This window comes from Myotis myotis, unplaced genomic scaffold, assembly GCF_014108235.1.
Source record: "Myotis myotis isolate mMyoMyo1 unplaced genomic scaffold, mMyoMyo1.p scaffold_m19_p_3, whole genome shotgun sequence".
Taxonomy (NCBI): Eukaryota; Metazoa; Chordata; class Mammalia; order Chiroptera; family Vespertilionidae; genus Myotis; species Myotis myotis.
Genome location: NW_023416335.1, coordinates 206898431 through 206925107, shown reverse-complemented (window position 1 = coordinate 206925107; position 26677 = coordinate 206898431). Strand labels below are relative to the sequence as shown.

General features: G+C 54.8%; 2 protein-coding genes across 2 annotated transcripts; both read right to left on the bottom strand.

The window, feature by feature from the left end:
• Nucleotides 1-1095: 1095 nt before the first annotated feature.
• LOC118650755 (TRIO and F-actin-binding protein-like) lies at nt 1096-10348 on the bottom strand. Its single transcript, XM_036299050.1, has 5 exons — nt 10280-10348; nt 7491-8798; nt 4641-4712; nt 2459-2596; nt 1096-1131 (listed from the first exon to the last, which is right to left on the bottom strand). The coding sequence occupies exons 1-5, from the start codon at nt 10346-10348 to the stop codon at nt 1096-1098; spliced, it is 1623 nt and encodes a 540-aa protein (XP_036154943.1).
• A 613-nt stretch (nt 10349-10961) lies between these two features.
• LOC118650754 (TRIO and F-actin-binding protein-like) lies at nt 10962-25423 on the bottom strand. Its single transcript, XM_036299049.1, has 6 exons — nt 25402-25423; nt 24723-24862; nt 23808-23947; nt 22303-22498; nt 21102-21270; nt 10962-16642 (listed from the first exon to the last, which is right to left on the bottom strand). Exons 1-6 carry the CDS (start codon nt 25421-25423, stop codon nt 14145-14147), a joined length of 3165 nt encoding a protein of 1054 aa, XP_036154942.1. The 3' UTR covers nt 10962-14144.
• Nucleotides 25424-26677: the final 1254 nt, after the last annotated feature.

The window sequence follows — 26677 nt, the reverse complement described above, 5'->3', positions numbered from 1 at the left end:
TCCTGGCCTCTGGGACTCCACTTCTAGTTCCCTCAACCCAGTGATCAGATCAATCCCCTGCTCAAGGTTCTTCATCACTTCCCCCGTGCTACATTCTTGTTCCAAGCAGTCTGCATCCATCATAATCTGCCCCTGCCTGCTGTCCTCCGTCATCGTACACACGCATTGTACATGCGAGGGTCCACAATGCTGGACTTCTGAGAATTCCCAGAATGAGCAGGTCCGCTGCACCTTGGTGGGACTGCATATGTTGTTCTCTGCCATGTCTGAAACACTTCCTTTCCTATTCTCTGTACCCCCACTCCCCCCTGAACACACACACACACACACACACACACACACACACACACTCATCCACTCCCCCTCTCTCCTGCCTCTCCCTCCAAATGTTTGTGTGCCTGGAAAATTCCTCCTCACTCTTCAAGTCTTGGTCCAGAGGAAACCCAAGTGCCCCCAGCACAGTTACAATCTCCTTGTCTGATGCTCCCTGCATCACCTTCCCACCCAGTGCTCCCTACATCTGTACACTCCCCCACTAATGTGATAACCACAGTGTTCTAACCACATACATGGCAGTGTTCTAACCACATACATGGCAGTGTTCTCACCAAACCATGAGCTCCTTGTGGGCAGGGATGAAGTGTTTCTTTTCTCTGTCTCAGAGCTTCAGCCCACAATAGGTCCTTAGCAAACATTGGTTAAATGAATAAATGCACAAATGAAGAAATGACTACCTTACCACAACCTGTCCTGGCAGGAGAGAGATGGCACAGGCTCAGAGACCCAGGAGAGAATAATTAAACAGGGCCACCCAACTTTGGGGTGATTCAGTCTTAAACTGTTACTCTGTCAAGGATAGCAATGTGAGGCTCAGAAAAGGGAGACAATGGCCCAAAGCCACACAAGTTAGTGCAGAAACAGAATTCAAGCCCAGGCTTCCTAGCTCTTAACCTTGGACTAATTTCACTATCTCGCTCAAGAGACGTTTGCAACTACTCTAAGTACCTGTCTGGGAGGCTCCACTGGCAGTTCTGTCTCTCAGCTCCTGATTCTCCTCATTCCCAGAAGCCAGAACCGCTGCAGACTCACCAAGCCTCAGCTGCCACACCTGTCTAATGGGGACTCTTGAGCCTGCAGGAAGGCAGGGAGATCCAGATGCAGGGGTGGGGGGGTATGAGGTCAACCAGAGTAGGGTTTAAATCTCCACTCTGCCCCAAGTGGGATCTACAGCAGTGATTTTTTGTCCTCTCTGAGCCTCATTTTCTTGTCTGTAACATGGACAATATAAACCGCACCTGGTATGCCTGGTGGTAAAGCATGCCGTGCATTGAGCACAGCCGAGCACATAGTAGGTGCACAATAAATGCTAGTTATCAGCAGCAGCAGCATTATCCCAGAGTCCTTTCCCCATTTCTCTCCACTCGGGACTTCACCTGCCCCTTCCTGCCAGACCCGCTTCCTGTTGATAAGGTAATTCCTGTCCATGGCTTGAAAGAACCACCCTGCCCAGGTAACCATGTTCTTCTCAATACCCTCTTACTAAATCCCAAAAGGCAACAGAGAGGAAATTATGAAGTGGATGGGGAAGTTGGTATTTAGCCACACCTGCCCCCCCCCCTCCCCACACACACACCTCTGTGCATCCTGATCTCCCGGGGCCCTCCCTGCAGCCCTGAGTGTCTCCATAGATTCCCTGCCCCCCTTAGACCGATATGGCAACCGAGGCTCAGTGAGTTCAGCTGCAGCCATTCTCTCATCTAGGAATGAGGAAAATCACCAAGAAGCTGGCTCCTCTAAACCCCAGCTTTTTGACCTCAGGCAAGTCAACTCACCTCCCTGAGACTTAGTTTCTTGGTTTGTAAAATGGGTGTATGTCTTTAACACACCCAGCCCAGTGATGGGCCCAGAGCCAGCAAGAGGGTGACAGTCCGCCTGTCACTGAGAGAAGAGGCCGCGTGAGCCAGCCCCCTTCTCTCTGGCTGTGAAGGGGCAGGAGGGAGCAGGTCACAGTTGCCTCCCCTCCCTGCCCTTGAGGAAACCCCGAACCAGAGGCCTGAGTGTTTACAACCCTCTCTGGGCAGGGGATGGGTTACGTAATGCCAGATGTTTGTGAAACTGGCTCCGGCCCAGGACTGAGACACACTTTGCAATCCCAGAGCCCCTCACAGGGCCCTCCTCCCCCTCTCCCTCCCCCCAACCTGGCTCTCCCTGGCCGGTTGCAGACTGGGAGCTTTCAGCTCTGAAGCTCATTCAGTCACCCCTCACCCTGGAGTGGGCAACCCACTCACTCGCAGAGGCCATCCGGGCTCAGGACTCTGCTTTTCCCTCCTTTCTCATGTGGGCCCCCAAATCCTGCCCTCTCGGCCTCCACTCTCTCCTCTTTGACTAACACCAACCTCCTCCCTCTCCTCCCCCGCTCCCCGCCCTCACCCCTCCCACCCCACTGGAGCCAGCCTACCCTTTGCCACCTGAGGACCCCCAGGGATAGCAGGAACGGATTGAACAGCGTGGGCCGGTCCCCGGGCATCCGCCATGAGGTCACCAGTCGGCCCTTGAGTGGGCTCCCAGCCTTGCCCTCCGCTGGCCTCTTGTCTGCCTGTCAAACAGGGTCCAGTGTTGGCCCCAGGTCCCTTTAGGGAGATGGGAAAGTCCCTGACTACAGCCTCCCCTGCCCATCCTGCCGTGCCCGCCTAGAGGCCCAGGGTTCCCCTTGTTCTCCTCTCCCAGAGCTGGGAGAACGGAGCTCGGTACACCTTTCATGCTACATGGTGTTTGCCTGACTGGGCTCCTAACGTCGAACCCCATGTGGCTGGCAGGATCCAGTGTTAAATAATCAAGAGAGTTAACATATAACGACATATTTCTAACTTCTCTTGAACTATCTAAAGATGTGGGAACACTGGACCCTCTTCCCCATGGCACAGCCACCTGGGGCCAAGGGGTCACACAAGGCCCCTCTAGCCTCAAGTCCCCCATCTGCCTACGCTCCTCACCTTTGTGAAAGGAATGGATCACAGGCTCCTACAGCCACCTGTCCTCCCATCCTCGTAGGACCCCCAGGTGAGCCCCCTTTGGAGGAACAGGCCCAGCGAAGCAAAAGCATTTGCCCCAAGTCCCAGAGCAGGTGGAAGGAAGACAGAGCCCAGATGTCCCAACCCTCCGGGTCCGGAGATTCACTGGAGGCAGAGCATGAAGCCTCAAAGCACAGGTGCAGGAGGGCTTTGGGGAAGGACTGCCCCACCGCCACCACGTCCCATCACAGTGCTGGCCGCTAGACCGTGCGCCATGCTGGTGCTCTAGTCACTCCGCCCACACCCAGCACGCAGAAGGTGCTCACTAAGTGAATGTGAATGAATGAGTGAATGAATGAATGAATGAGGCTGCTATCAATTCTGTGTAGTCCTGGCTGCCTGGGGGTGATTGAGAGGCTTTCCGTGTTGCTGGGATGGGCCCATTTTGTGGAGACTGGAGGGACCCCTGTATTACTATTTCCTCTTTGTTCATGAAACCCTGGCCCCAGGAAGTATGAAGAAATAACCCAAAAAGAGGAAGCGCAAAGTTGCCGGAGCCCCTCTGAGAGCTGGAAGTGCCGTTAGTGACCAGTCCCCTGTCCCCTCCCACTTCACAGACTCCTACAGCCACCTGTCAGGAAGACTGGCCCACCAAGCACATGGGACATTGCTGCTGCTGTGCAAGGCCAAGCAGGGAATCGGGGCAGGGCCAGGAAGCGGCTTGGGGGGAGCAGACCGAGCCCTGGGTGGGGGTTCCGAGCCCTAGTTCTAGTCTGAGTTCAGCCACCAACTGTATGACCTGTGACAACACCCCTGCCCTGTGTTTTCTCATCTGCACAGGGAGGGGTTGGGCAGAATCCCCCCAGCTCTGACAAGCAGCAGGGCCAGAGTCGGGGCTCCAGGCTGCCAGACAGACACCCCAGTCAGGCGGCATGTGGGACAGCAGAACAGCAGGGTAAGGAAAGCACAACCCCAAACAGCCTGTCTCCTCCCCGCCTCCCTCCCGCTGCCCCAGGCCCTGAGCTCTGACCTCACCTCTCTGGAGGCTGAGGGTGAGGAGAACAGTCTGTGTGGCAGGTCAGGGGGAGGGGCGGGACAAAGCAATGCACTACAGCTGCAGCCAGGCCTCAGAGCAGCCCCAGTGGGCCCCACCCCTGCACACATCTGTCCTGCCCCAGGATCCTGGAGATGCTCCAGACCTGGCGGAGTGTGGCGTTTCCTCAGCCCCTTCAACGCTTCTCTTGCTCCAGCTCCTGGGAGCTCTACCCTTCCTCCCAGCCTGGCAGCCCTCCAGAGCCAGAAGGACCTTGCCTTCAGAGACCATTGGAGCCAAACTGCTATTTACCCAGGGGAGGCGTTTTAGTTACCTTTCCAGGGCATGCTAGCAAGTTAAGAGCAGAGCCCTGGGCTCAAGTCCTCACCCAAATCCCCAAGCCAGAAGGTGGCTCTGCCACCCAGCTCCACCAGAGCCCTTCCCACGGCCCCGCATGCACACGGATGGCCCCATTACAGAGCCCAGCTGGGTCTGGATGAACCCAGAGGTCAGCTGAGGACCTCAGCCCATCTCCAATCTGATTTCCCATCCCTTCCACTCCCCTCCCCATGTGTCCACACCCAAGACCCAACTACCGAGTCTGCCTGCTTCTGGCCAGTCAGTGAGTCTCCTCTCGGTTCTGACTCCTTAGGCTCCTTTGATTGGAACTGAAGATAAGAAAGAACACAGCTTTAGTCCAAGTTATTCCCCAGTTTCCACTTGTCTATCCACCTTCTTATCTATCCATTCATCATCCAACATCCATCTAGATCCAACATCCATAGATCCATGTACCCATCCAACATACATCCTACATTACTCACCTACTCACTATCCAACATCCATTTTCCCATTTATACATCCATCCTCTATTCAGCATCTATCCATCCTTCTTACATCCATGTATCCTTCCTCAGTCCATCTACCTACCCTTCTAACATTCGTTTACTATCCATCATCCATATTCCACATTTACCCTTCCATGCAACATCCATCTATCTATCCATCCATCTATCCATCCATATTCTACCCAACATTCACCCATCCATTCATCTCCCCATCCATCATCTAAGCAACATCCATCCATCCAACATCTATTATCTATTCCATTCATCACCCATCTATCTATATATTTATCTACCCATCTATCATCCATCCAGCATCTATTTATTACTTGTCCAGCTATATGCCCTATCCATCGTCCATTCACATATCCATTTTCAATCATTTATCATCTACCCACTCCCCTCCCATATTCCATCTTTTTTTTCTTTTTTCTTTTTTTTTGTTAATTTCATCCAAGGATATTTTTTCCATTGATTTTTAGAGAGAGTGGAAGAGAGAGAGGGAGGGAGAGAGCAAAACATCAATATGGGAGAGACACATCAATTGGTTGGCTCCCACACGTGCCCCTGCCAGGGCCCGGGATCAAACCTGCAACCAGGTACATGCCCTTGACCAGGAATCAAACCCGCAACCTTTCGGTATATGGGCAAATGCTCTAACCACTTAGCAACACCAGCCAGGGCTTGCATTGCACATAAGCATCCATGTATTCACCGGTCAACCATCCACTGAGCTGACCTCTTCCACTGTGTCAGGCCCTGGGCCAGGGGCCAGGGATACAGAGAGAAAGAAGGCACACCTCCTGCCCCATAGAGCTCATGCTTCTTATGGGGAAATGACAACTGAGTATGACCAGATGAAGGTAGAACTATCAGAAGGAAGACATCACCAACCTGGGGAAAGCGTCTCAGAACAGGGCACCTGATCTGACTTGCACAGTGAATGGCGTTTAGTGAAGAGGGAGAGAAAGAGCATCCTGGGCAATGGGAACAGCATGCACAAAGGCTGGGAGATGTGCTCACAGGGCTCTGCAGCCAGCTCAGCACAGCCAGAGGGCAAATCTGGGTGAAAGGAGGCCAGGAGGCCTTGAATGCTGTGCCAAGGATTTTCACAGAGGTGAGCAGCTGGAGCCCCAGTAGGACCTAGTGAATGCCTATTGTCATCTGTGGAAATGCCCGTGTGTGTGTGTGTGTGTGTGTGTGTGTGTGTGTGTGTGTGTAGAAATGCCCTTAAGCACGTGGTGTTCCTGCCCCTCCCCAGTCACCATCTCCTAACCTCCCCGGGACCCCTGAGCCTCACTGTGCAGTAATTGTAGCTGAAGAATCTCCCTGCTCTCCCTCTTCCCTTTGATCTGGCATCCCAGCATTCACTGGGACACAGCATGGCGCCCTCCCTGAGGTACAGGTAGTCCACCTGCCTCCCCAGGAAGCCTGACAGAACCACATTGGCTTATGCCTGCCTCTCTGCTGACTATGCATTGAATTCATTAGAGGACAAATGGATAAAAGCCAGAAACACGGGGGAGGGACTCCCTAGTCCTGCCGTGGACTCTGAGGCCTCACAACATGGTGGTTAAAAGCTTGGACTTATGCAGGTGTGACCCCTGGCAAATGCCTAATGGGTCTGAACCTTGTACATGGCAGAGCGTGTAAAGCGCCCAGGCCAGGGCCCGGCACACCACAAACCCTGCCATCATCCTTGCACACTGAGGGTCAGATGAACAAACAGGAGCCTCGCATCATCCCAGTGGTACCTGTCAGGGAAGGAGTTGGTCCTATTTTATAGGGAAGACTGGGGCCAAGATGGGCTAGGGGTCCCAAACCACGTGCTGTGTTCCGGGGAGCGGAGGCAGGCTGCAGGGCTCTGGCCTCCAGGACCCTCCCAGCCCATCACCTCCAGATAAAGGCTCCAGGCAGCACAGAGAACCACTGACTCTTTGAATCTGCCCTGGGCCGAGAAGGCAGGGAAGGGACTTGGTGAGCACCTACTGTGTGCCAGGCATGGAGCCTACTTTGCACAGGGGTCCTCATTTAAGCAACCTGTCTCAGCAGCCGACTCACGCAGTGAGCAGATGCAACCTCTTCACTGTGCCCGAAAGGAGCTGTAAGGACCAGAGCGAGGTACGTGAGGTTGTTCTGGACTGAGGGGAACCTGGAATACAGCAAGGGGCGGGGCCATGACCACACTGGCTACAATGCCAGCCAAAGTCAGCTAAGAGCCACCGGGGCAACACAAACCAGGTGTTGTGGGGCCGGGAGGGGAGGAGGCCCTGGACAGAGCATCTTGCCTGAGGCCTCAGGTGATCTGCACTGAGCAGACCCGGGGTTCACCCCTGCCCCAGCCCTTACTAGCTGTGTGATTTGGGGGAAGTGGCTTGACCTCTCTATCTCAGTTTCCTTATTTGTAAATTATCAGTGGCTTTCTCATGAGGTTGCCATGGGAATTAAATGAGGAAAATACCCATACGTCATTCACACCAGGGTGGAGCACATAGTAAATGCTCACTGGAGGGTTGGCCATTACCACCGATGGCCATTTTGGTGACCGGGAAAGGTTCTGTCAGGAGGGAGGATTGGGGCCGAGCTTTGAGACGGACTTACCTCCCAGTCTGTTGAGCTGGGGCCTTCTGCAGGGCGCCTACTCGCCAGCTGGCTCATCTCCAGACCAGCCGTAGCTGAGGTCTCTGGTCCACTCGTCACTTTGGTCTTTGGCCACTGGGTGGAGGTGCAGGCAGGGCTGGGCAGCTGGGCCAAGCTCTGGGGCCCCTGCTCGGGGCTGTGTCCATTGACTAGGGTGGCCTCTGCCCAGCCGGCAGGCTGGCTTTGTCGCTCTCGTTCAAGGGCATCCTTTGTGCCCGGGGAACCCAGCTCTGGCCCTGGAGCTGTGACTGGGCCACCCCAGTGTCCAGCTGGGTCCTTTCGGGGCAGCTGGGTCTGCAGGAGCTCCAGGAGGCCTTCCCAGTCCAGGCTTGGAAGACGGGAAGCAAGCGTTGGCTCCTCTGGGCGGGCCCAGGCCCCCTCTCTGGGCATCCCAAGAAGGCTCAGCAGGTCCCTCCAGTCAAGCTCGAGGCGCCTCTCAGGGCCATGCAGGTGTGGGCAAGCTCCCTCAGTTCCCCGGCCCATATCAGTGTCTGTCTCAGGCCTCCAGGAATTCGAGAACTCTGCTGGGCCTTCCCGGGTGTTCTCCGGAAGGCTCATAGGCTGGGGAGGACCGAACAGCTCCTGCAGGGCGCCCCGGCCCCTTTGAGCTGGCCTGTCAGGAGGCTTCTGCACCCCATTACTGGGGAGCTTCTCCCAGGCCTCTGACTGCCCCCAGCTCTCCTCAGACTCCCTGAGAGGGCCCCTCCATGTTCCCTCCAGGGCTCTGGTAGCGCCCCCACTGGGCTCCCCAAGTCCTTGCCAGCCCCCCAGGCCTGGGCCCTCCTCCTGGCTGCTCCAGCCTCTCTCCAAGTGTCTGTGCGGACCCGGGGCCCCAGGCAGCTCCTCCTGGCTCTGCCACCCACCCGGAGGCTGTCTTGGGCCCGCCCGGCCTCTCTCCGGAGGTTTCTCTGTTCGCCGTTCCCTCTCAGAAGTCCTGGCTGATGTCCTTGGGGGCGGCGAGGACCCCTGGAGCCGCAGGTCCCCCCCAGGTCTCCTGGGAGGAGGGGCCTCTGCACGGCTCCTCCGGGCGGGTTCTGCCTGCTTCGCAAGGGGCGTGGTTACCTGAGGATGAGGTGAGGGGTGGGTGAGGCTCCAGGACCCTGACCAGGTGGCCTCTGTCGAGGAGCTCAGGACACTGGGCTCTTGGCCAGGCCACAGGGAGAGGCGGGCTGTGTCCTCACAGCAGCTGGGATTAAAGCAGGTCAAAAAGCACCTACAGTCTCTGCGCTCCCTCCCGGGGGCAGGGGGGCGGGGGGTGTCTGCTCTTCCCTCTCACCCACTTTCCGCAGTTCCAGAAAGAGATCTGCAAAGAGCTGCTCACTGTCCCCGCTTCCCCCTCCCCCACGATATTGATTCCAACCTGGGCTATCAGGTGCACGAATTTCCACACCAACACTCCCTTCCACTAGCGCAGGCCTTGCCCTCTAAGAGTTTCTTTAAAAATATAAATCCCGCTCGGCCAGCGTGGTTCAGTGGTTGAGCATCGACCTATGAACCAGGAGGTCACGGTCCAGTTCCCTGGTTGTGGGCTTGATCCCCAGTGGGGGGCGTGCAGGAGGCAGCCAATCAATGATTCTCTCTCATCATTGATGTTTCTCTCTCTCTCTCCCTCTCCCTTCCTCTCTGAAATTAATTAAAAAAAAAAATATATATATATATATATATATATATATATATATATATTTTAATATATAAAAATATAAATCCCCGGCCTGGAAGGGATGGCCCTTAGAGGCGGACTATTGAGTCCAAGGCTTTCCCTGAAAACTCAAGCTAGCAGCTACTTAATGAAGGAAGGAAACAACAAGGAAGGGCCGCCTTCAAAGGACTGCTGGCTCTGGGAGAGGGGGAAGCTGGACACCCGTGATTGGGATTCTGACACTTTCATAAAGGACCTCCCTTCCCAGGACCCCGCCTGGCACCTGGGGGAAGGGAAAAGCAGTGGCTTGCCCCTTGGGGTGCAGGGGCCCAGGGCAGGCTGGCAGTGCTCACCTCCCTGCTGAGGGCAGGGCTGGACTGTCTCCGGAGAAGCTGGCTCTGACCTTGGCTGGGCCGCTGCGACCGCCCCTCGTCCCGGGCCTGGAAGGTCCCTGGTGCCTCGGACTTCCTATGAGCAAACGCAGCCGCCCCTCTGAGGGCCCTTGGGGCTGTCCCACTCCCAGCACCCACCGCCTCTACTCCCACCCCCAATGGGAGGAGATAGAGGAGACCCACAGCTGAAGAGCCCTAAGGGAGGGATGAGCCTCTCAGGGCCTCAGTATCCCCTTCTGAAAAATGGGTGACACTGCTCTACCTGCCTCATGGGGCTGTGGTGGAGATGAAATGGGAAAAGGGATGAGCAAAGGTGCAGGCTCAGCCTTGGCCTTGCCTGCCTCCTGTCTCTCAGTACAGTGGGGCCTTGACTTACGAGTGTCCCGACTAACGAGTTTTTTGAGATACCAGCTGTCTCTCGTCCGATTTTTTGCATTGAGTTGATAGAGTAATTTGAGTTAGCGAGCTCGGTCTCGGAACGAATTAAACTCATAATCAAGGCCCCATTGTACCTCCTGTTTCTGACTGCCACCCGGCCAATAGCCCATCTCTCAACCCCAAACAAAGGTTAGACTGGTCTTTGTGGGAAGTAAGGTTTATTGAGCACCTACTGGTCACCAGGCACTGTGTACACATGATGGTAGCGGCAGACATTTATTGAGCACTTCTTGTGTTCCAGGTGCCAAGCACTTGTATCATCTCATCTCATCGCATCTCACGCAACCCCTGTGAGGTGGGGACCGGAGCTGCAGAATGCTCACGCCCTCATATTCCATTCTTTCTGCCATCTGTCAGTCTACATGGTGAGTTTTTGGCTTCCCAGGCCCACCCTTTTCCTCCTCAGTACTAACAAGATTCCTGCACTTGGCCTTGAAAACGCCAGGCCATCCCAGCTGTTGGTAACAGAGCTCTTAGCAAGACCAGAAACAAGAAATGCTCCCTCTTCCTACACAACTCCAGGACGGCCAGCATAAAAGGTCGTTTCCAAGACACCTAGCCTTCAGGCATTGTTGCCACGTCTGTCACCGATAAGCTCTAAGCTGGTAAAAGTCCCTCGTTCCACTTAGCTGTCTTAGTCATTGGTAGCCATGCCTATTAATATTTAACATGACATCTCTGTTGCACGTAAGCATACCAAACAGATTCTGGGCCCGTCTCTCCCCTCCCACATGTAAGGGGTCAAAACAAAAGACCAGGCTGCTCCACTGGGTATCTAGTCCAACAGGGTTTGAGTCTGGCTCCATCTACATCAGTGGTTCTCAACCCTCCTATGCCGCGACCCTTTAATACAGTTCCTCATGTTGTGGTGACCCCCAATTTCATTGTTACAAATTGAACATAATTAAAGCATAGTGATTCATCACAAAAACAAGATGTAATTATATAGGTGTTTTCTGATGGTCTTAGGCGACCCCTGTGAAAGGGTCGTTCGACCCCCAAAGGGGTCGCGACCCACAGGTTGAGAACCGCTGGTCTACATGGACAAGTGGAGCTCTATCTCCGGTGGCCGAGCTGACCTGGGAGTGGCCTGGAACAGACGGCCTGGTGCTGAGCCTGGACAGAGCCCGCAAAGAGGAAAGCAAGAGGAACCGCTTGGTGTGGGAAGGGACTGTGCTTGGAGTCTGCCCCCAGCGTGGGAGCCATGCTGGAACCCGCCAGAGGCTTCGGAGAGAAAACAAACCATGGGCTTGGGGTCTGTTGTTGTCTTATGGCTTTTGCCAGTGTCACTAAAATCAAATCCATAAAGTAACTGGAGCTTTTAGCAGTTGACTCACAGGGAACCCAAGCTTCCCACTGGACTAAGTGTTCCTAAATTTGCGGGCTACCTGATCAGGTTCCATTTTTAACCTAATTTGAAGCGAGAGAGGTTCCGTGCTCTGTGAGAGCTGAGGCCTTGGAGGGCTTTTCCTCCAGAACCAGGGTGCAGGAGCCTCTGTGAAGCAAAAGCCCCAAACGTGACCCAGTGGGGAGGACACGGTGACAGCGACGGAGAATACTCCGTGCAGGGCAGCGAGGCACCGTGTGTGTTCTCTCCAAGTGAGTGCGTTTTCCGTATAAACTCCTGCCTGCCAGTTCCTCCCGAGAAGCCCCCTCCATGTGGAATTGAGAGAGAGGAGTGAAGACTCAGGGCAGCAACAGGGCGCTCGGGCCACCTGCTCCTGAGGCTGATGTGGCTGCACAGGGCTGAGAAAGGAAATGCATTTCCTTTGGAAGCTGGAATGGGCTCTTCCACCTCCACAAAGTTTAAAGGACAAAGCTGTCAAGTCTAGCAAATTCCATGAAGGCTGTTTTGAATTTAAGAGACTAGGAAGTGCTTATGTGATTGTAAGATAAGAGATTCCAAAGGCATCCAGGGGAGAAGAAAATGAAGATATCAAGCCAAAATTCCTAATGCTTTAATGTGAGAGCCGTTAAGGAAAAATTTCCAGGCTTAGTTAGTACAATGCTTGGACAGAGTAGATGCTCAATAAATACATGTTAAATGAAATAGGAGAAAATAATAAACGTACTGTCTATAGTCACCCACTCATAAATTTCAGTCTTCCAGATACTCAAATAGGTTTTAAAACTTCATTTTCAGATTAAGAATGGTTTTCTACTTGGAAAAAAATGCCATACAACAGGAGAAAATTTAATTACTCAGTAGAGTTATAAAACCTTGGTTAAAAGGTACGTCATCTATTTCTCCAAAATATATACTTAAGCATATGCAATTTTTATATATCAATTATAGTTCAATAAAGCTAAAAAAGGTAAATAATCTATTTCAAAGAATAAAATAAAATTAATAAAAGTATATGTGTAAAAACAATTAAATGATTAATAAAAGTATAAACATATTCTGGACTTTTATTATAAACCTTTATCTCTCTAAAAGTTACCCCAGTAGGAAAAAAAGAAAGAAAATTTAACTTAGGTTTAAAGACCTTAGTGTTCCTACTGAGTTATCAGATAAAAGTTAAAGTACACAAACTGACGTCTGACTAAAAATAGTAGTCATAAAAAGGCAAAGACAAAGGGGGTTTTAGGGCAGTGAAACTATTCCATATGATACCATAATAGTGGATCCGTGTCGTATATTTGTCCAAACCCCTGGCATGTACAGCACCAGGAGTGAACTATGGACTTTGGATGCTAATGACGTGTCCGTATCGGTTCATGGTTTGTAGCAAATGTACCCTCTGGTCAGGTTGTTGATAGTGAGCTGAGTCCAGGCGTGTGGGGGAAATGGGATGTATGGGAATTCTCTGTACTTTCCACTCAGCTTTGCTGTGAACCTAAAACTGCTTTAAAAATTAGTGCCTGTTTAATTTTTAAAAGGCCAAAGAAATAATTATATTAATGCTGGAGACCTTAAAGGTTGTCATCTGGATAGTAAATGGATTGAAGTTACTGTAAAAAGGAAATCTGAGCCTTAGGACTGAAGGGTCGCAGGCTCAATCCCCAGGAGGCAACCAATCAATCAATGGTCTCTCTCACAGCTGTTTTTTTCTCTTTCTGTCTCTCCCCCTCCCTTCCACTATCTCTAAAAATCAATGGGAGAAAATATCCTCACGTGAGGATTAACAAAACAAAAACAAAAACAAGAAAGAAACGGAAATTTGAAGAATGAAAGATAAGATTTCTCGCACAGATTCTAACCTAAGATAAAATGTTGCCTCACGGACGACAGAGAGAGGAATTCTGGATGTAAAACATTACCCACTCTTTAGGGTGACGGAAATGTTCTAAATTTGGGTTGTGGTGATGGTCTTGGTAAATACGCTATAATTCATTATACACTGAGAGCGTTGAGACTTCCAGACCTACTTGTTTGCTGTTCTTTCAACCCTGACTAATGGAATTCCAACCCTGGTCCTGAAAACTCCTGAGGCTGGGACTGCTGGAGAGAGAAATCTCGGCCAAGCAGGGGTAATGCTTCCCCTCCCGGGGCTGTGTGAGTGGCCCCAGGACCAGCACTCCAGGGTGCCTGGACTTAGGGCTTGTCACCACGTCCCAGGAAAGTAACCTTTAACTTCTAAAAGGTCTGTGATTCTGAGTTCTCTTCATTACAATAACGGCTCTGGCTATATAGTTTAAACTGACATCTCTTTTCCAAGAGGCATGGGTAGCCATGAGTCTTCTTTGTTAAGGCAGAAAAAAATCATGGGCACTTTCTTCCCTCACATAAGGAGGGGGAAAAATAAACAAACCTGTGACTATGGATCACATTAAGGGTTGGAGAGCTTAGCCTCATTTCAATGAATGGATACCGTTCGAATTTTCCAGATGAGGACATTGAGGCTCAGGCAGTAGCTTTACCAGGTCACAAAGATGGGGAGTGGCTTTGACCCGGGATTGAACCCAGCCTGCCTGACCCTGGTCTTTGCTCTTAACCACCAGGCTATGCACAATATCACTTCATCATCAAAAAAACCCTCTTAACTTAGGGAAAGAGATGAAGTGACTGGCCCAAGGTCACACGGCCAGTAAGTGGCAGGGCAGGAGACAACCCTTTCCATCTGGCCACCTAAGCCTTGAACCTTCCACCTGTCCTGCTGCCGAGGCTCCTCCCCAGCCCACCTGGCTGACCCCACCCTGGGCTCACCTGCGCTCTTGCCCGAAGAGGCGCTCCACCTCTGCGCGGCCAGGGCTGCGGGTTCGGCCCCCGTTGCTGCCCTGGGGCCCTGGCTCCCTCTGTGCCAGCCTCCTGGGTGGGGGCAGGTCGGCCAGCACGGTGTACTCCTCCCTCTCCAAGTTGTGCCTGGTCTCCCCAGGGGGTGCTGAGCCCCGGGAGCCCCCTGAGCTGCCTGGAGGAGGTGAGGGTGCCAGGAGGGCTAGGTCACTGGGTGGGTGGCGGGGTGGGGAGGAGGCTCGAGGTGCATCCCGGTGCCCGATGCACACTTGGGGGGGCAGCATTGGGGAGCCATGCAGAGAGTCCGTGGAGGGGGCCAGGCTCTCCATACTAGTCCCAGGGGGGTCCTGAAAGAAGAGGGAGGGCTCGGGGGCCTGGCGTGGGGGGGACGTGAAGTAGGGTGCATCTCGGTGTCCAATGCACACAGGGGTGGGGATGTGGGGGGGCTCGTGCAGGGAGTCTGTGGAGGGGACAAGGCTCTCGGTGCTGGCCCTGGGGAAATCCTGGAACAGGAGGGAGGGCTCAGGGGCCTGGCGCGGAGGGGAGGAGGCCCGGGGTGCATCGCGGTATCCGATACACACAGGCGGGGGGAACTGGGGAGGGTCATGCTGGGGCGACTGGTTCTCAGCATCTGATGTGTCCGGGAGGAAGGGGAAGGGGTCGAACTGGGTGTGGCGAGGGGGTGAGGAGGCCCGGGGAGCATCGCGGTGTCCGATGCACACGGCCGGGGGGATATAGGGTGGCTCATGGTGAGTGGATTCACTCTCAGAGGCGTGGGGGTCTGGGAAGAAGGGAAACGGGTCATATTGCAAATAGCGAGGAGGCGAAGAGGCTCGGGGGGCATCCCGGTGTCCAATGCACACGGCCCAGGGAGGCTGGGAGGACTCGAAAGAGGTCTGGGATGCCCCTCGGGTGAGGTACAGAGGCGTGGAAGTCCGGGGGGCGCTGTGGGGGCCGGGGTTGTGCGAGGAAGAAGAGGCCCGGGCTGGTGAGTTGTGCTGGGGAGGGCCCGAGGAGGACTGGGGGGAGTCACGCTGAGCTGGTTTGGTGGGAGATGAGGTCTGAGGCCTGTCAGCTTGGGTTGGCCGAAGGGCGATAGAGGCCCAGGGAACCTCGCTTTGCTTGGAGCGGGATGGGGAGGAGGTCCGGGGACCATCGCTCTGGGTGGGCCGGAGGGGAAAGGAGGCCCAGGGGATGTCTTTGTTAGTACGATGGGGAGAAGGATTCCTGGGGTTATTCCGCTGGGTGGAGCGATGGGGAGATGATGGCCCAGGATTGTTCTTTGGGGTGCAGCACTGAGGGGAGGAGCTTCCGGGGTGGTCCCGCCGGAAGGAAGAGGACTGCGGGTTGTTCCGTTGGGTAGAAGAGGTTCTGGGGTTGTCCCTCTGGGCACAGGAAGTTCTGGAGTTTTCCCGCTGGGTGGTCCGGTTGGGAGAGGGGCCTCTGGGGTTGTCCTTTTGGGCACAGGAAGTTCTGGAGTTTTCCCGCTGGGTGGTCTGGTTGGGAGAGGGGCCTCTGGGGTTGTCCCTCTGGGCACAGGAAGTTCTGGAGTTTTCCCGCTGGGTGGTCCGGTTGGGAGAGGAGCCTCTGGGGTTGTCCTTTTGGGCACAGGAAGTTCTGGAGTTTTCCCGCTGGGTGGTCCGGTTGGGAGAGGAGCCTCTGGGATTGTCCCTTGGGGCACAGGATGTTCTAGAGTTTTCCCGCTGGGTGGTCCGGTTGGGAGAGGAGCCTCTGGGGTTGTCCTTTTGGGCACAGGAAGTTCTGGAGTTTTCCCGCTGGGTGGTCCGGTTGGGAGAGGAGCCTCTGGGGTTGTCCCTTGGGGCACAGGAAGTTCTGGAGTTTTCCCGCTGGGTGGTCCGGTTGGGAGAGGAGCCTCTGGGGTTGTCCCTTGGGGCACAGGAAGTTCTGGAGTTTTCCCGCTGGGTGGTCCGGTTGGGAGAGGAGCCTCTGGGGTTGTCCCTTGGGGCACAGGCAGTTCTGGAGTTTTCCTGTTGAGAAGTACATGCAGAAAAAGAAGTCTGAGGGTTGTCCTGTTGGGTAGAAGAGGTTCTGGAGTTGTCCTGTTGGGCGGCTCTGGGGGAAGAGGAAACTCGAGGATTGCTCCGTTGGGTGGACGAGGTTCTGGAACTATCCCGTTGGGTGATTCTTGAGGGAGAGGCCGTTCTGGGGGCGCTCTGCTGCGTGGAAGAAGCCCTGCGGGTGTCCCGTTGGGTGGACGAGGTCCTGGGGCTGTCCCGTTGGGCTGCTTGGGAGGGAGAGGAAGCTCGGGGGGCATCGAGTTGTACGGCAGCCGTCTGGGCAGCGTCCCTTTGGGCGGAGCGGCGGAGAGAGGAAGCCTGGGGGGCGGCACTTCGCGGTCCGCTCTGTGGTGTCTCAGAGGAAGCCCGGTGCCGCTCCAAGAAGTGCCCGCTTTCTCCCCGGAGCTTCGCCCAGTGCTGCCCGGCGCTTCGGCTCCCACCACCCGGGTCTAAGAGAGAAGAGGCAATGCACGGTGAGGGAGAGTGTGCTTTGCAAACTGAGAGATGCCCCACGAGGGATGTCAGGGAGTTCCTAGTGTCTTGGATTTGGCTAATTCCTCCTGGGCCTTGGCACCCTGCCTGCAATTTGGGCCCCTGCCAGCAGGTGGACAGAGGAGGTGACTGCCTTTGATCAGCAGGTCAGAGAGGAGGCTCGCCCACCCACGCTCATGTGTTTAAGAGCAAGAAAGCAGGTGCCTGTCACCCATTCACACCAGGGAGGTGCTGGGTCTCCATGTGTTAGTCTCACCACAGTCTCCCCAGGGCCTGAGGGGACAGCGCAGTGGGATGGGGCGGTGAGGTGACAAGATCTGATTAATGTTTTAAAAGATGGCTCCAGCTGCTGTGGGGGGAATGGACTGAAGGGGCCAGCAGGAGCGGGAGAGGTTGAGGGGTTCTGGCAATAATGCTGGCCAGCGGCAGCCATGGTGGCTTGGCCAGGGGGTTATGGTAGAGACAGCAAGACGGGGACAGATTGGAGGTGTGTTTTGAAGGCAGCGCTGAGCAGAGCTGCTGGTGGTCGAAAGGGTGAAGGAAGAAAGGAATCAGGATTTGGGGCCCAACTGCTGGGCGGGTGGTGACACAGAACAGACTGCAGGAGAAACAGGTTTGGAGGGAGAGTTAGGTGGCTGGTGGCCTCCTCTCCACCCATTTTCCTCTGCTTCTCGAACCCAGCACCCGTCCACTCCTTAGGGCCTCTGTACTGGTTGTTCCTTCTGCTTGTGAACTCAGATCAGCCACAATGCCACTCCCCCGCCCCCCAGGCCAGTGATGGCGAACCTTTTGAGCTCAGTGTGTCAGCATTTTGAAAAACCCTAACTTAACTCTGGTGCCGTGTCACATATAGAAATTTTTTGATATTTGCAACCATAGTCAAACAAAGACTTATATTTTTGATATTTATTTTATATATTTAAATGCCATTTAACAAAGAAAAATCAACCAAAAAAATGAGTTCGTGTGTCATAGGTTTGCCATCACTGCCCTAGGCCCTCCCTGTCCACCTGGCCAGTCACTCTCACCGTTCCCTGTCTTAATTCTCCCAAAAGCAGTTGCCGCTTTCTGCTCTGGCTTCCTGTTTGTTTTCTGCCAGCTTCTCTCCACTGGAGGGCCAGCTCCAGGGACTGGGTCTTGTCTGTCTTCTCCCCTCTGGCTCTCTAGCACTAGGCCAGGGCCTGGCACACAGTAGGTGCTTGATAAATACTTATCGATGAGTGAAATGAGGAAGCTGTGCTGAGTGTGAGGTGCTATCCTACACCCAGTGAAGAGGTCAGTTGTACAATGAACTAGATAGAGGTCAGGGGAGAGATCAAGGCCAGAGGTGTGAACCCAGGAGATGCCGATTTTTCCAGATAGCGTTGACAGCCAGGTGTTGTCAAGTTGTCAGAGAGGGGAGAGAAGGGAGCCCAGGACCAGGCTTTGGGGCATCCATATTTGAAGGTCGAGCGGAGGAAGAGGCATCAGCAAAGGAGTAGCCAGAGAATGGTCTTGACCCATCACTGAGCAACTGGCTCTACACCTCTTGCCTGAATCTACACCTCTTCCCCGAATCTACACCTCTTCCCCGAATCTACACCTCTTCCCTGAATCTACACCTCTTCCCTGAATCTACACCTCTTCCCAGGCTCTGGATCCACCTCGGCCCACACTGCTTGCACCTCCTCCCCAGTTCTCCACGGTCAGTGAAAGGCATCGCCGTCCACACAGACACCCAGACCAGCAGCTGGGACCGTGCGTTCTCCTGTTCCCACTCCCATCAAGTCCACCTTCTAAACCTCTCTCCTTCTCTGTCCGCTCCTCACCCACAGCCACCGCCCTAATTCAGGTTTCTCCATCTCTCCCCTGGACAATTGCCACGGGCTACAGAGGGGTTACAGGAGTGGTGCGTCCATCACCCAGAGAGCAATTCTTCACCCAGAGTGACCAGCTGTTAACAGTTTGTCTCATCTGCTTTATCCTCGCATCTGCCTACCTACCTACCTGTCATCTACCTGTGTCTATCTCTCTGTCTTCCTGTCATCTATCTTGTTGAACATGTGAGAGTTGAAGACCTCATGACTCTTCACCCCCTATGCTCTCCTAATGCATCTCCCATGAGCAAGGACCATTTCCTCCCATCACCGCACTCAGGAAATACAGCGTGGGTCCAAAACCTTTATCTAACATACACTTCATATTCAAATTCCCTGGCTGTCACAATAATGTCTTCCAGAGTTATAACTTTTCCTATCCTTGCTCCACCCCAGGATCCCACATGGCATTTGCTTCTCTGCCACTGTAGCCTCTTTTATTCGAGAATAGTTCCCTAGGCCTTTTTCGTCTTTCATAGAGTCCTGTCAGCCCTGGCTGGGTGGCTCAGCTGGTTGAAGTGTCGTCCCATGGACCAAAAGGTTTCGAGCTCTATTCTTGGTCGGGGAGCATGTGGGAGGCAACCGATGATGTTTCTCTCTCTCTCTCTCTCTCTCTCTCTCTCTCTCTCTCTCTCTCTCTCATCAATCATTAAAAAAAAATTTTTTTAAAGAGTCCTGCCAGTTATTTTGCAAACAGTCCCTCAATTTGGGTTTGTCTGATATTTTGGTGGGACCAGATGCAGGCGGTGCATTTTCAGCCAGAAGACTTGGAAAGGATGCTGTGACACCCCCACACACACACACCGTGCATCACATGGGAGCACCTGACGCCACTTTGCCCCCGCTGGGATGCTGAGCGGCCACTTGGTTAAGGAAGATCTGCCAGATCTTCCCATCCTAAGGGTGCCTTTTCCCTCTGTAATCGATGTGCAATCTGAGGGGTGATACTTTGAGATCGTGTGAATATCCTGGGTGAATATCTTTCACCCAGGAATTTAGCATCAGCCGGTGATTCCTGCCTGAATCAGTTATCACTACAGTGGCTGCAGCAGTCCCTTTACTGGTTTCTCAGCCTCGTCCTGCTCCACTCCATCCTTCACACTTCGCCCTGGTGAATTTCTTTAGGCACAGGTCCAAACATATCACTCCTCTCCTCCAAATCCTCCCATGGCTCCCTACTCCTTAGAGAAGTGAGTCCAAACGCCTTGGCCCAGGGTGGTCTGAGCAACTGTGCTCTAGCTGCACCTTCCAGAGCACTCCCCATTCACACCTCCAAGCCGTGGCCAGGCTGTTTCCTCAGCCAGAGCACCACGGCCAGGAGCCACTCCTCTGTGAGTCCCTCGCTGGCTGGAAGGAAGCTCTTTGTCCTCTGCCCCCACTTCCCACACAGCCCTTTGCTCACAGCAGGGCACGCGCTTCTGCTCCTCCTCCGTCCTGGGCTGCTGTGCTGGGGGACGAGCTGTCTGGGCAGGGACCGGGTAATTCCTCCTGAACACCCACTGTCTGGTACCAGGTTTGTGCATAGTTAGCACTGGCATGTTTGATGATTGGATGCTGCAGGAGCCATAGGAAGCCAGGCCTGCCCACCAGGGTAGAACCTGGATGCTCGGGCCCATATCCCCGAACCCTGACGATGCTGGAAATGCAGATCAGGAGCAACACAGTGCAGCAGTGATGGGAGGGCCCGAGCTGTGGGAGCCAGCCTCACGTGACTCTCTGGGCTTGGCCTGACCAGCAGCCTTGTCCCTTCCCTTGGGAACACCACCCTGATTTCCTTTGGGCCACCTCCTCTTCCCCACCCTCAAGCCATAGGTTTGTGCAGGGGGCTGACCCTACCCCTGATCCCCTGATTGGGCACATGACCCAAGCTGGGTCCCCTGGAGAAGCCTTCCTAGGACTTTAGCTACATCTGTTGGGAAGATTGTACCTTCTGTTTGTGGAAGTTGATAAGCAAGTAGGATACAGCCTGGCACTGCTGCTGCTCATCATGTCACTATGGGGGAGGGTCTGGCTGAGAATGAAGCCACCACAGAAGAAAGCGGAGCAGAGGCCGGATTTCTGATACTGTTTGCACCTGGATCCAGCTATGCCTGAAGTCATCTCCCCCTAGACTTTTTTTTTAACAAAATCTATTTTTTAATTGATTTCAGAGAGGAAGGAAGAGGGAGAGAGATAGAAACATCAATGATGAGACAGAATCATTGATCGGCTGCCTCCTGCATGCCCCACACTGGGGATATAGCCCAAAACCGGAAACTTGAAATATGACCTCCTGGTTCGTAGGTCAACACTCAGTCACTGAGCCATGCTGGTCAGGCTCCCCCTCGACTTTTTACTCAGCTACTTTGTCGCTTGCAACCTGAAAATCCTAGCCCACCAATTGCGGGAGATGTGTATAAAGCAGGTTGCATGGACGCATGCCTGCTCCATCATTAGATGAGACTGTTACTATTATTAGGACTTGAGCCAGCAAAGTGCGATGTGCCCAGGGACCCAGATGGCCCCTGGCAATCACTCCATCCAGTCACAGGAACCAACCTGGCCCGGCAGAAGGACTCACCCTCCTTCCGTTGGCTCGCAGTGTCTCCTCCCACAGGGGACCGGGTGAGGACGGACGGAGCCCTTTGGGTGCTGTCAGCTCTTGACCCCTCCTGCAGCTTCCGAGGGATCATCTCGGTGATCTCGTCCCCGCCGGGGGCCTCCTCCTGCCTTTTGACAACGTCCCAGTCCTGCCAGGGAAGGAGAGGAGAAAGCGTGCTTGGAGGTTAAGAAGAGAGACCCCCAGCATGAGATGGGTAGAAGGAAGGAAAGGACCTGGCATTGAAAGGGCACCTACTGTATACCCACCACTCTGCTGGGCTCTTAGGTGGCAACTCAACTCATCTGGAATCAACTCCTGAGGGAGGCAGTCTGTGGAGCCAAGAACTTGCCCGAATCACACAGCTGGGAAATGGTTTATGTGGGCGGGGACTTGAACCCAGGGGACACCATGTGGTAGGAGGGCCTTGGCATAGCAGTCCCCGCCCCAGAGACAACCCCATGATCCAGAGAGAAGTCGTTTCAAAGCCTCGCCCTGCCATTTCCCAGATGTACGGCTTCCACTAAATTGCTTCCCTTCTCTGAGTCTCAGTTTTCTTGCCCCCAAACAGGGCCATAAAGCAGGTGGTGAGCCTTCCTGAGCCCATGCTGGCCGCCTCATCACTTCCCTGTCACATCCTCCTGGAGGTCTCACAGACAGTCTGCCTCTTCTACCCGGGGAGGCCCTCTGAGGGGTGAATGCCCAGGAAGTTCCTGATTCCCTTCTTCTCTCAGGGAAACGGCCCAGCTCTGCCCAGCACCCACCCCACCCCCAGCCTACTCCGTTCCCTCTGTCCTCTGCCAGCGCTGGTCATAGGGTGCAGTGGTGTGTAACCAAGGCAGGGCCAGGACCAACCCCATCCTTGCTCTGGACAAAACACCCAACCTCCTGGCCCTCTGTGACCTGTGACCTGAGAGTTTTTGGCAACCTGAGCCCATTGGTGATTCACATGGAGCGCCCATCAACCAAAACTCCTTCCTCCATTATTTCATAGGCAGAGCCCGGCCCTCCTGCACCGGCCCCTACCTCTCCCAGGTGGGGTGGTCGGGGCAGCCTGACGCACTAGGCCTCCAGGGGCCCTTGGCACAGGTCCCTGGTGTGAGGCCCAGCCCTCCTCTGGGAGTTTGGGGCTGGCACAGAGGGGTGATCTGTTCGTGCCCTCAGCCTCCCGCCCCCAGCTCACCACAGAGGACGAGTTGCTGGTATCATCAGGGGCGTCACAGTCAGGGCTGGAGCTAGTGCCAGAGTCAGGGCCCTCGTCGAAGCTGCACAGGGAGGAGGCTGGGCCCTCCAGATAGGGCACTGCCTCGGAGTCCCAGCTCCTGCTCCTGGGGGTGGCTCCCTGCTCCTGCTCTGCAGGGAGCCCTGTCGCCGGCCTCCTGAGAGAGGAGACAGACACATGACTTTTCCCCCAAAAGTTATGGGAATTAAGAAGTAACACCCCCATCCAGGTACACACACACCTCACGTTACAGGGGAAGAGGGAGCTGACACCAGGGCTCTCTATGTCTGCCTGGCTTAGCTACAACAGCCTCTCTTTGAAATGAGTGTAATGATTCCCATTTTACAGATGAAGAAACTGAGGCTCAGAGAGGCCCAGGACTGGCCAAGATCACAGAACTAGAAAAGGGCAGCACTGCACTGTGAACCAGGGCTGTGGCGCCAGCCTCGACCCTCTGTCACTGGAGCAGCAGTGGGGACCCAAGCTCAGGAAGCCCAGACATAACTGTGTTGCGCTAATGGGGGGCTCTGAGAGGCAGCAGAGCTCCAGGGGCAGTGGCAGGGGCACCAGTCTGGATGCCAAGGGAGGGCGCTGCAGAGAAAGCCCTGCTTAGGGGAAGCCAGCGAGGGTGGCCACAGGCCTTAGCAGGCTTAGAGCTGGCAGTATCCCCAAGGAGTGGCCCACAGATTGGCCTACAAGATGGAAAGGGGTGCTGACCCCCAAGAAAGAGGCCTGCAGTCAAATAACTTTGGGACATACTACACACATCTACCTCCCCCCTTCAGAAGCACAATGCATGTCTGCAAACTACAGGCTTTGACAAGTCCTGCAAGAAAGACATCCAACTCTGTGGATCTCAGACTTTCTGAAACTATTTGATGGCAGAGGTTTTGGTTTTTTTAAAAATGTCTACCTGTGAGGAACACATGTTCCCAAAGCAATGCTGGTTTGATTCAATTCTTCTTATTTTTCAAATGGGGAAACTGAGGCACAGAGTGAGGGAATAACTTGTCCAAGGTCCCACAGCCCAACAGGGCTGAAGTTGAAACAGGACCCCAGGTTTCTAGACCCTCAGCCATGCCCTCCCAAAGCCCCTCAGCCCCAAAGGGACTTCAGTGCAGCTCAGGATGTGGGTGGAGGGAATCCCAGAGCCGGGAGCCATGCACAGTCAGACAGGTGGGTGGTAAACCTGTTTAATTTTTTAAAGCTGTGCAAAGAGAACAAGGAAATGTAAGCAGGCTGTGAGCCATGCCCAGGGCAGGGTGGGTGCGTGGGTGCTCTGTATCCTGGAATAAAGCTGAGCTAGGGCCCCAGGAACATGCCCGTGTGCCCAGCTGTATGGCCTGACCATGTGACCCACGCTAGCAGCCACCATAGACAGACGCTGCCATTGTGAAGGGGTGTGGGGTGGGGTAAGTGAGGGCTACCCCAGGGAGCCCCTCCCCAAGCCCTGGAGCTCTACCCACCTCTCGGACTCTGGCCCAAGGCCGAGGCCCACCACAGACTGGCACCCAGAGGTTGAGGCTCTGTGCAGGTCCTCAGATGCAGGCGGGCGGCGGGGCAGGTCGCAGTAGGGTGCCTCAGCACCTGGAGGGCTCCCGGGCTCCTGGGACAGAGTTGCAGAGAGGAGGCACCTCATGGCCCACGTGGGGGCTCCCCTCCCCCTGCGCGGCCCCTCCCCCCACCAGGCGGTGTGGAAGTCTCCAGGCATCTCCTCCTAGGATCTCAGACTTCTCAGGAGAGCTGTCCATCAGGCTGGAAGCGCCCCTGGGGATCAAGGCTGAGGGCAGACCAAGGTACAGTGTGTGCATGCACACGTGTGTACAGGTATGTGGGCGTATAAAGGCCTGTGTGTGTGCAGCTGTGCACATGAGCATGCATGTGTATGCAAGGCCGGGGGGTACACTAGTGCATGTTTGCATAAGTGCATGCAAGTTCCTTTATATGTGTTGGCACATATGTAGGTGTGTGTGCCTGGGGACATGACGTGCACAGAAGGGGCCAAAGAGCTTTCTGTAGCTGGAAAGGAGGAAGGCAGGTGGGGAAGAAGGGTTAAACCAGCCTGCAGAGGGAGGGAGGAAGAGGCTGTCTGAGGGAGGAGATGGGGAAAGAAGGCCTCATCGGAGAGATTTGCCCACTGAAGGAGGGCAGGGGGCCCCAGGGTGGAGGCGAGGCCCTGAGCTGACTGCTGGCTTTCTCTCCCTCCGCCCTCACTGAGGCCACACCTGTGAAGGCTGGTGCTGGGCTCACCCAGGGGGAACGGCTGCTCACCTCCGGGAAGGCCCCCCCATTCCTCCCCACCTCCTGGGGTGGCAGGGCCCTCCCCTGGTGGTGGGAGACAGCGGCCACAGCACCCTGCACCCCGCCTCCTCTCGGGTTACCTGGACGGCGGGCTCCGGCGGTGGCGGCTGGCGGCTGTCAGCACCCTCGTCCCCGGGGGGCTCCGGCTCAGGCCCCCACGCTGCGGCCCTCCCAGGCCCCAACTCTGGGCCGTGGCGGCGGCGGCCGAGGCAGCAGAAACCTTAGAGGGGCCGGCTGCGGGAGCAGGGGCCCCTCATTACTGTTTCATAAGCCGGGGCCCAGCCAAGAACAATGCAGGACATGAAACCACAGGAACCTGATCCCCACAGCTCACCTGAGAGCTGGCAGGGCGGGGGCCTGGGCCTGGGCTCCCTGGGGACCCTGGAGCCCAGAGCTCAGGGCTGAGGCCACAGCTTGGACACAACCCCCGGGGTGGGCACAGACTCTCTGGGTTCCAAGAAGGTGGCCCCTGGCAGGTCCTGGGCAAGGCCAAGGAGTGGGGCTAGGGTGTCTGCCATGCCATCCAAGCCAGAGGAGCCCGACTGGGTTCAGTTTCGCCCCCTGCCCTGGAGCCAGATTCTGATCAGAGCTCGTAGCGGGAGGTGTCAGATCCACAGCCCGGCCTGGCGCCTGGGCCACCCCAGGGACCTCGCAGCATGAATGAGGCGGGAGCAGCTTGCTGGGCATTGCCAAGGGGTCCGAGCCCAGCTGAGCCCAATAAGACCCCAGCCAGGCATGGCACTTCCTTCCTGCTCTCACCCCCAGCCCCCATCATACCCATCGCCCACTTGAGCAGCCCAGCAGCCAGTCCCTGGCTCTGATTTCCTGTCTGGCGGGTCAGCACAGGCTCTGGCCTCAGACAGACATCAAGCCCAATCCTGGCACCTCCACTTCCCAGCTAGGTGACCTCAGCCTGTGGCTTCCCCTCTCTGAGCCTGGTTTTCTCATCTATAAAACCGGGATGATAAGAGGACCCACCTCCTAGGGGTGCTATGAGAATGAAAGGAGTTAATATTTGTAAGGGGCTTAGAACATTGTCTAGTTTGTACATCTTAAATATAATAGGTAACGTATAAAGATGAAATAGAATTTTATTAGTGTTGAATCAATAGAATGTTAAACACACATAGGAATACTTTAAAAAGGGATGTGCAGTACCTGGCACACAGCGCGACCCTCCCAGTGAGGCTCCCTCCCTCCATCCAGAACCTGGCCGTGACCTGCTCCAGGCCCTGTGATTTCCAGGGATAAGCCCTCCCCCGGCCTGTGGGACTCAGCTGAGAACAGAGTAGAGGCAGATCCAGAGCTGGGATCCCAGGGGAGCCAGAACAAGCTTCGGGGAGGGGCCTGGGCCATTCCTGCATATTCCAAGGTAAAGATGTCAGAATTATTTCCACCCACAAGAGGTATCTTTCCAGGCCCCCAGGGAAGAGTTGGAGCCCAGATTAACTAAGGCCCCAGCTAGGCCCCACACAGCCCCATCCAGGCTGGGGGATGCTTCTTAAACACAGATTTTGTGACTCTACAGGTTTGAAACAACCTATCCATGAGCAAGACTTTTCATCAGTGTCAGATCCTGATGATTCGAGAGCCTTGATCTCCCACTGAGGTCTGGCTCCTCAGCTCCATAACTCAGTGACTTCCCTCATCTATAGTGTGGCCCACAGGCACCTCTCACTCACCGCCCCCAACCACTCCCGACGGATTTCCTATCCCAAGTACCTGCCTCAGGAAATAACTTAGAAGTCAGCCATGTTTCACCCCTCCACGTGCCTCAGGTACCAAATCCTTTAGGTTCCCCTGTTCAATTAGTTCTGAAATGTGTCCATTTCTCTCCATCTCAAAGTCTCCATCATCTTTGGCAGGAGTAACACCGTTTCCTCACTGGTCACCTTGATTTACTCTCACTCCCTGCACTCCATTCTCTGTCCTGCAGTCAAAGTGACTTTGGAAAATGCAAATCTGATCACATCACTTCCATTTAAAATCTTCAGTGGCTCCCATGCCTCTCAGGAAGAAGTTGGAAGTCAGCATG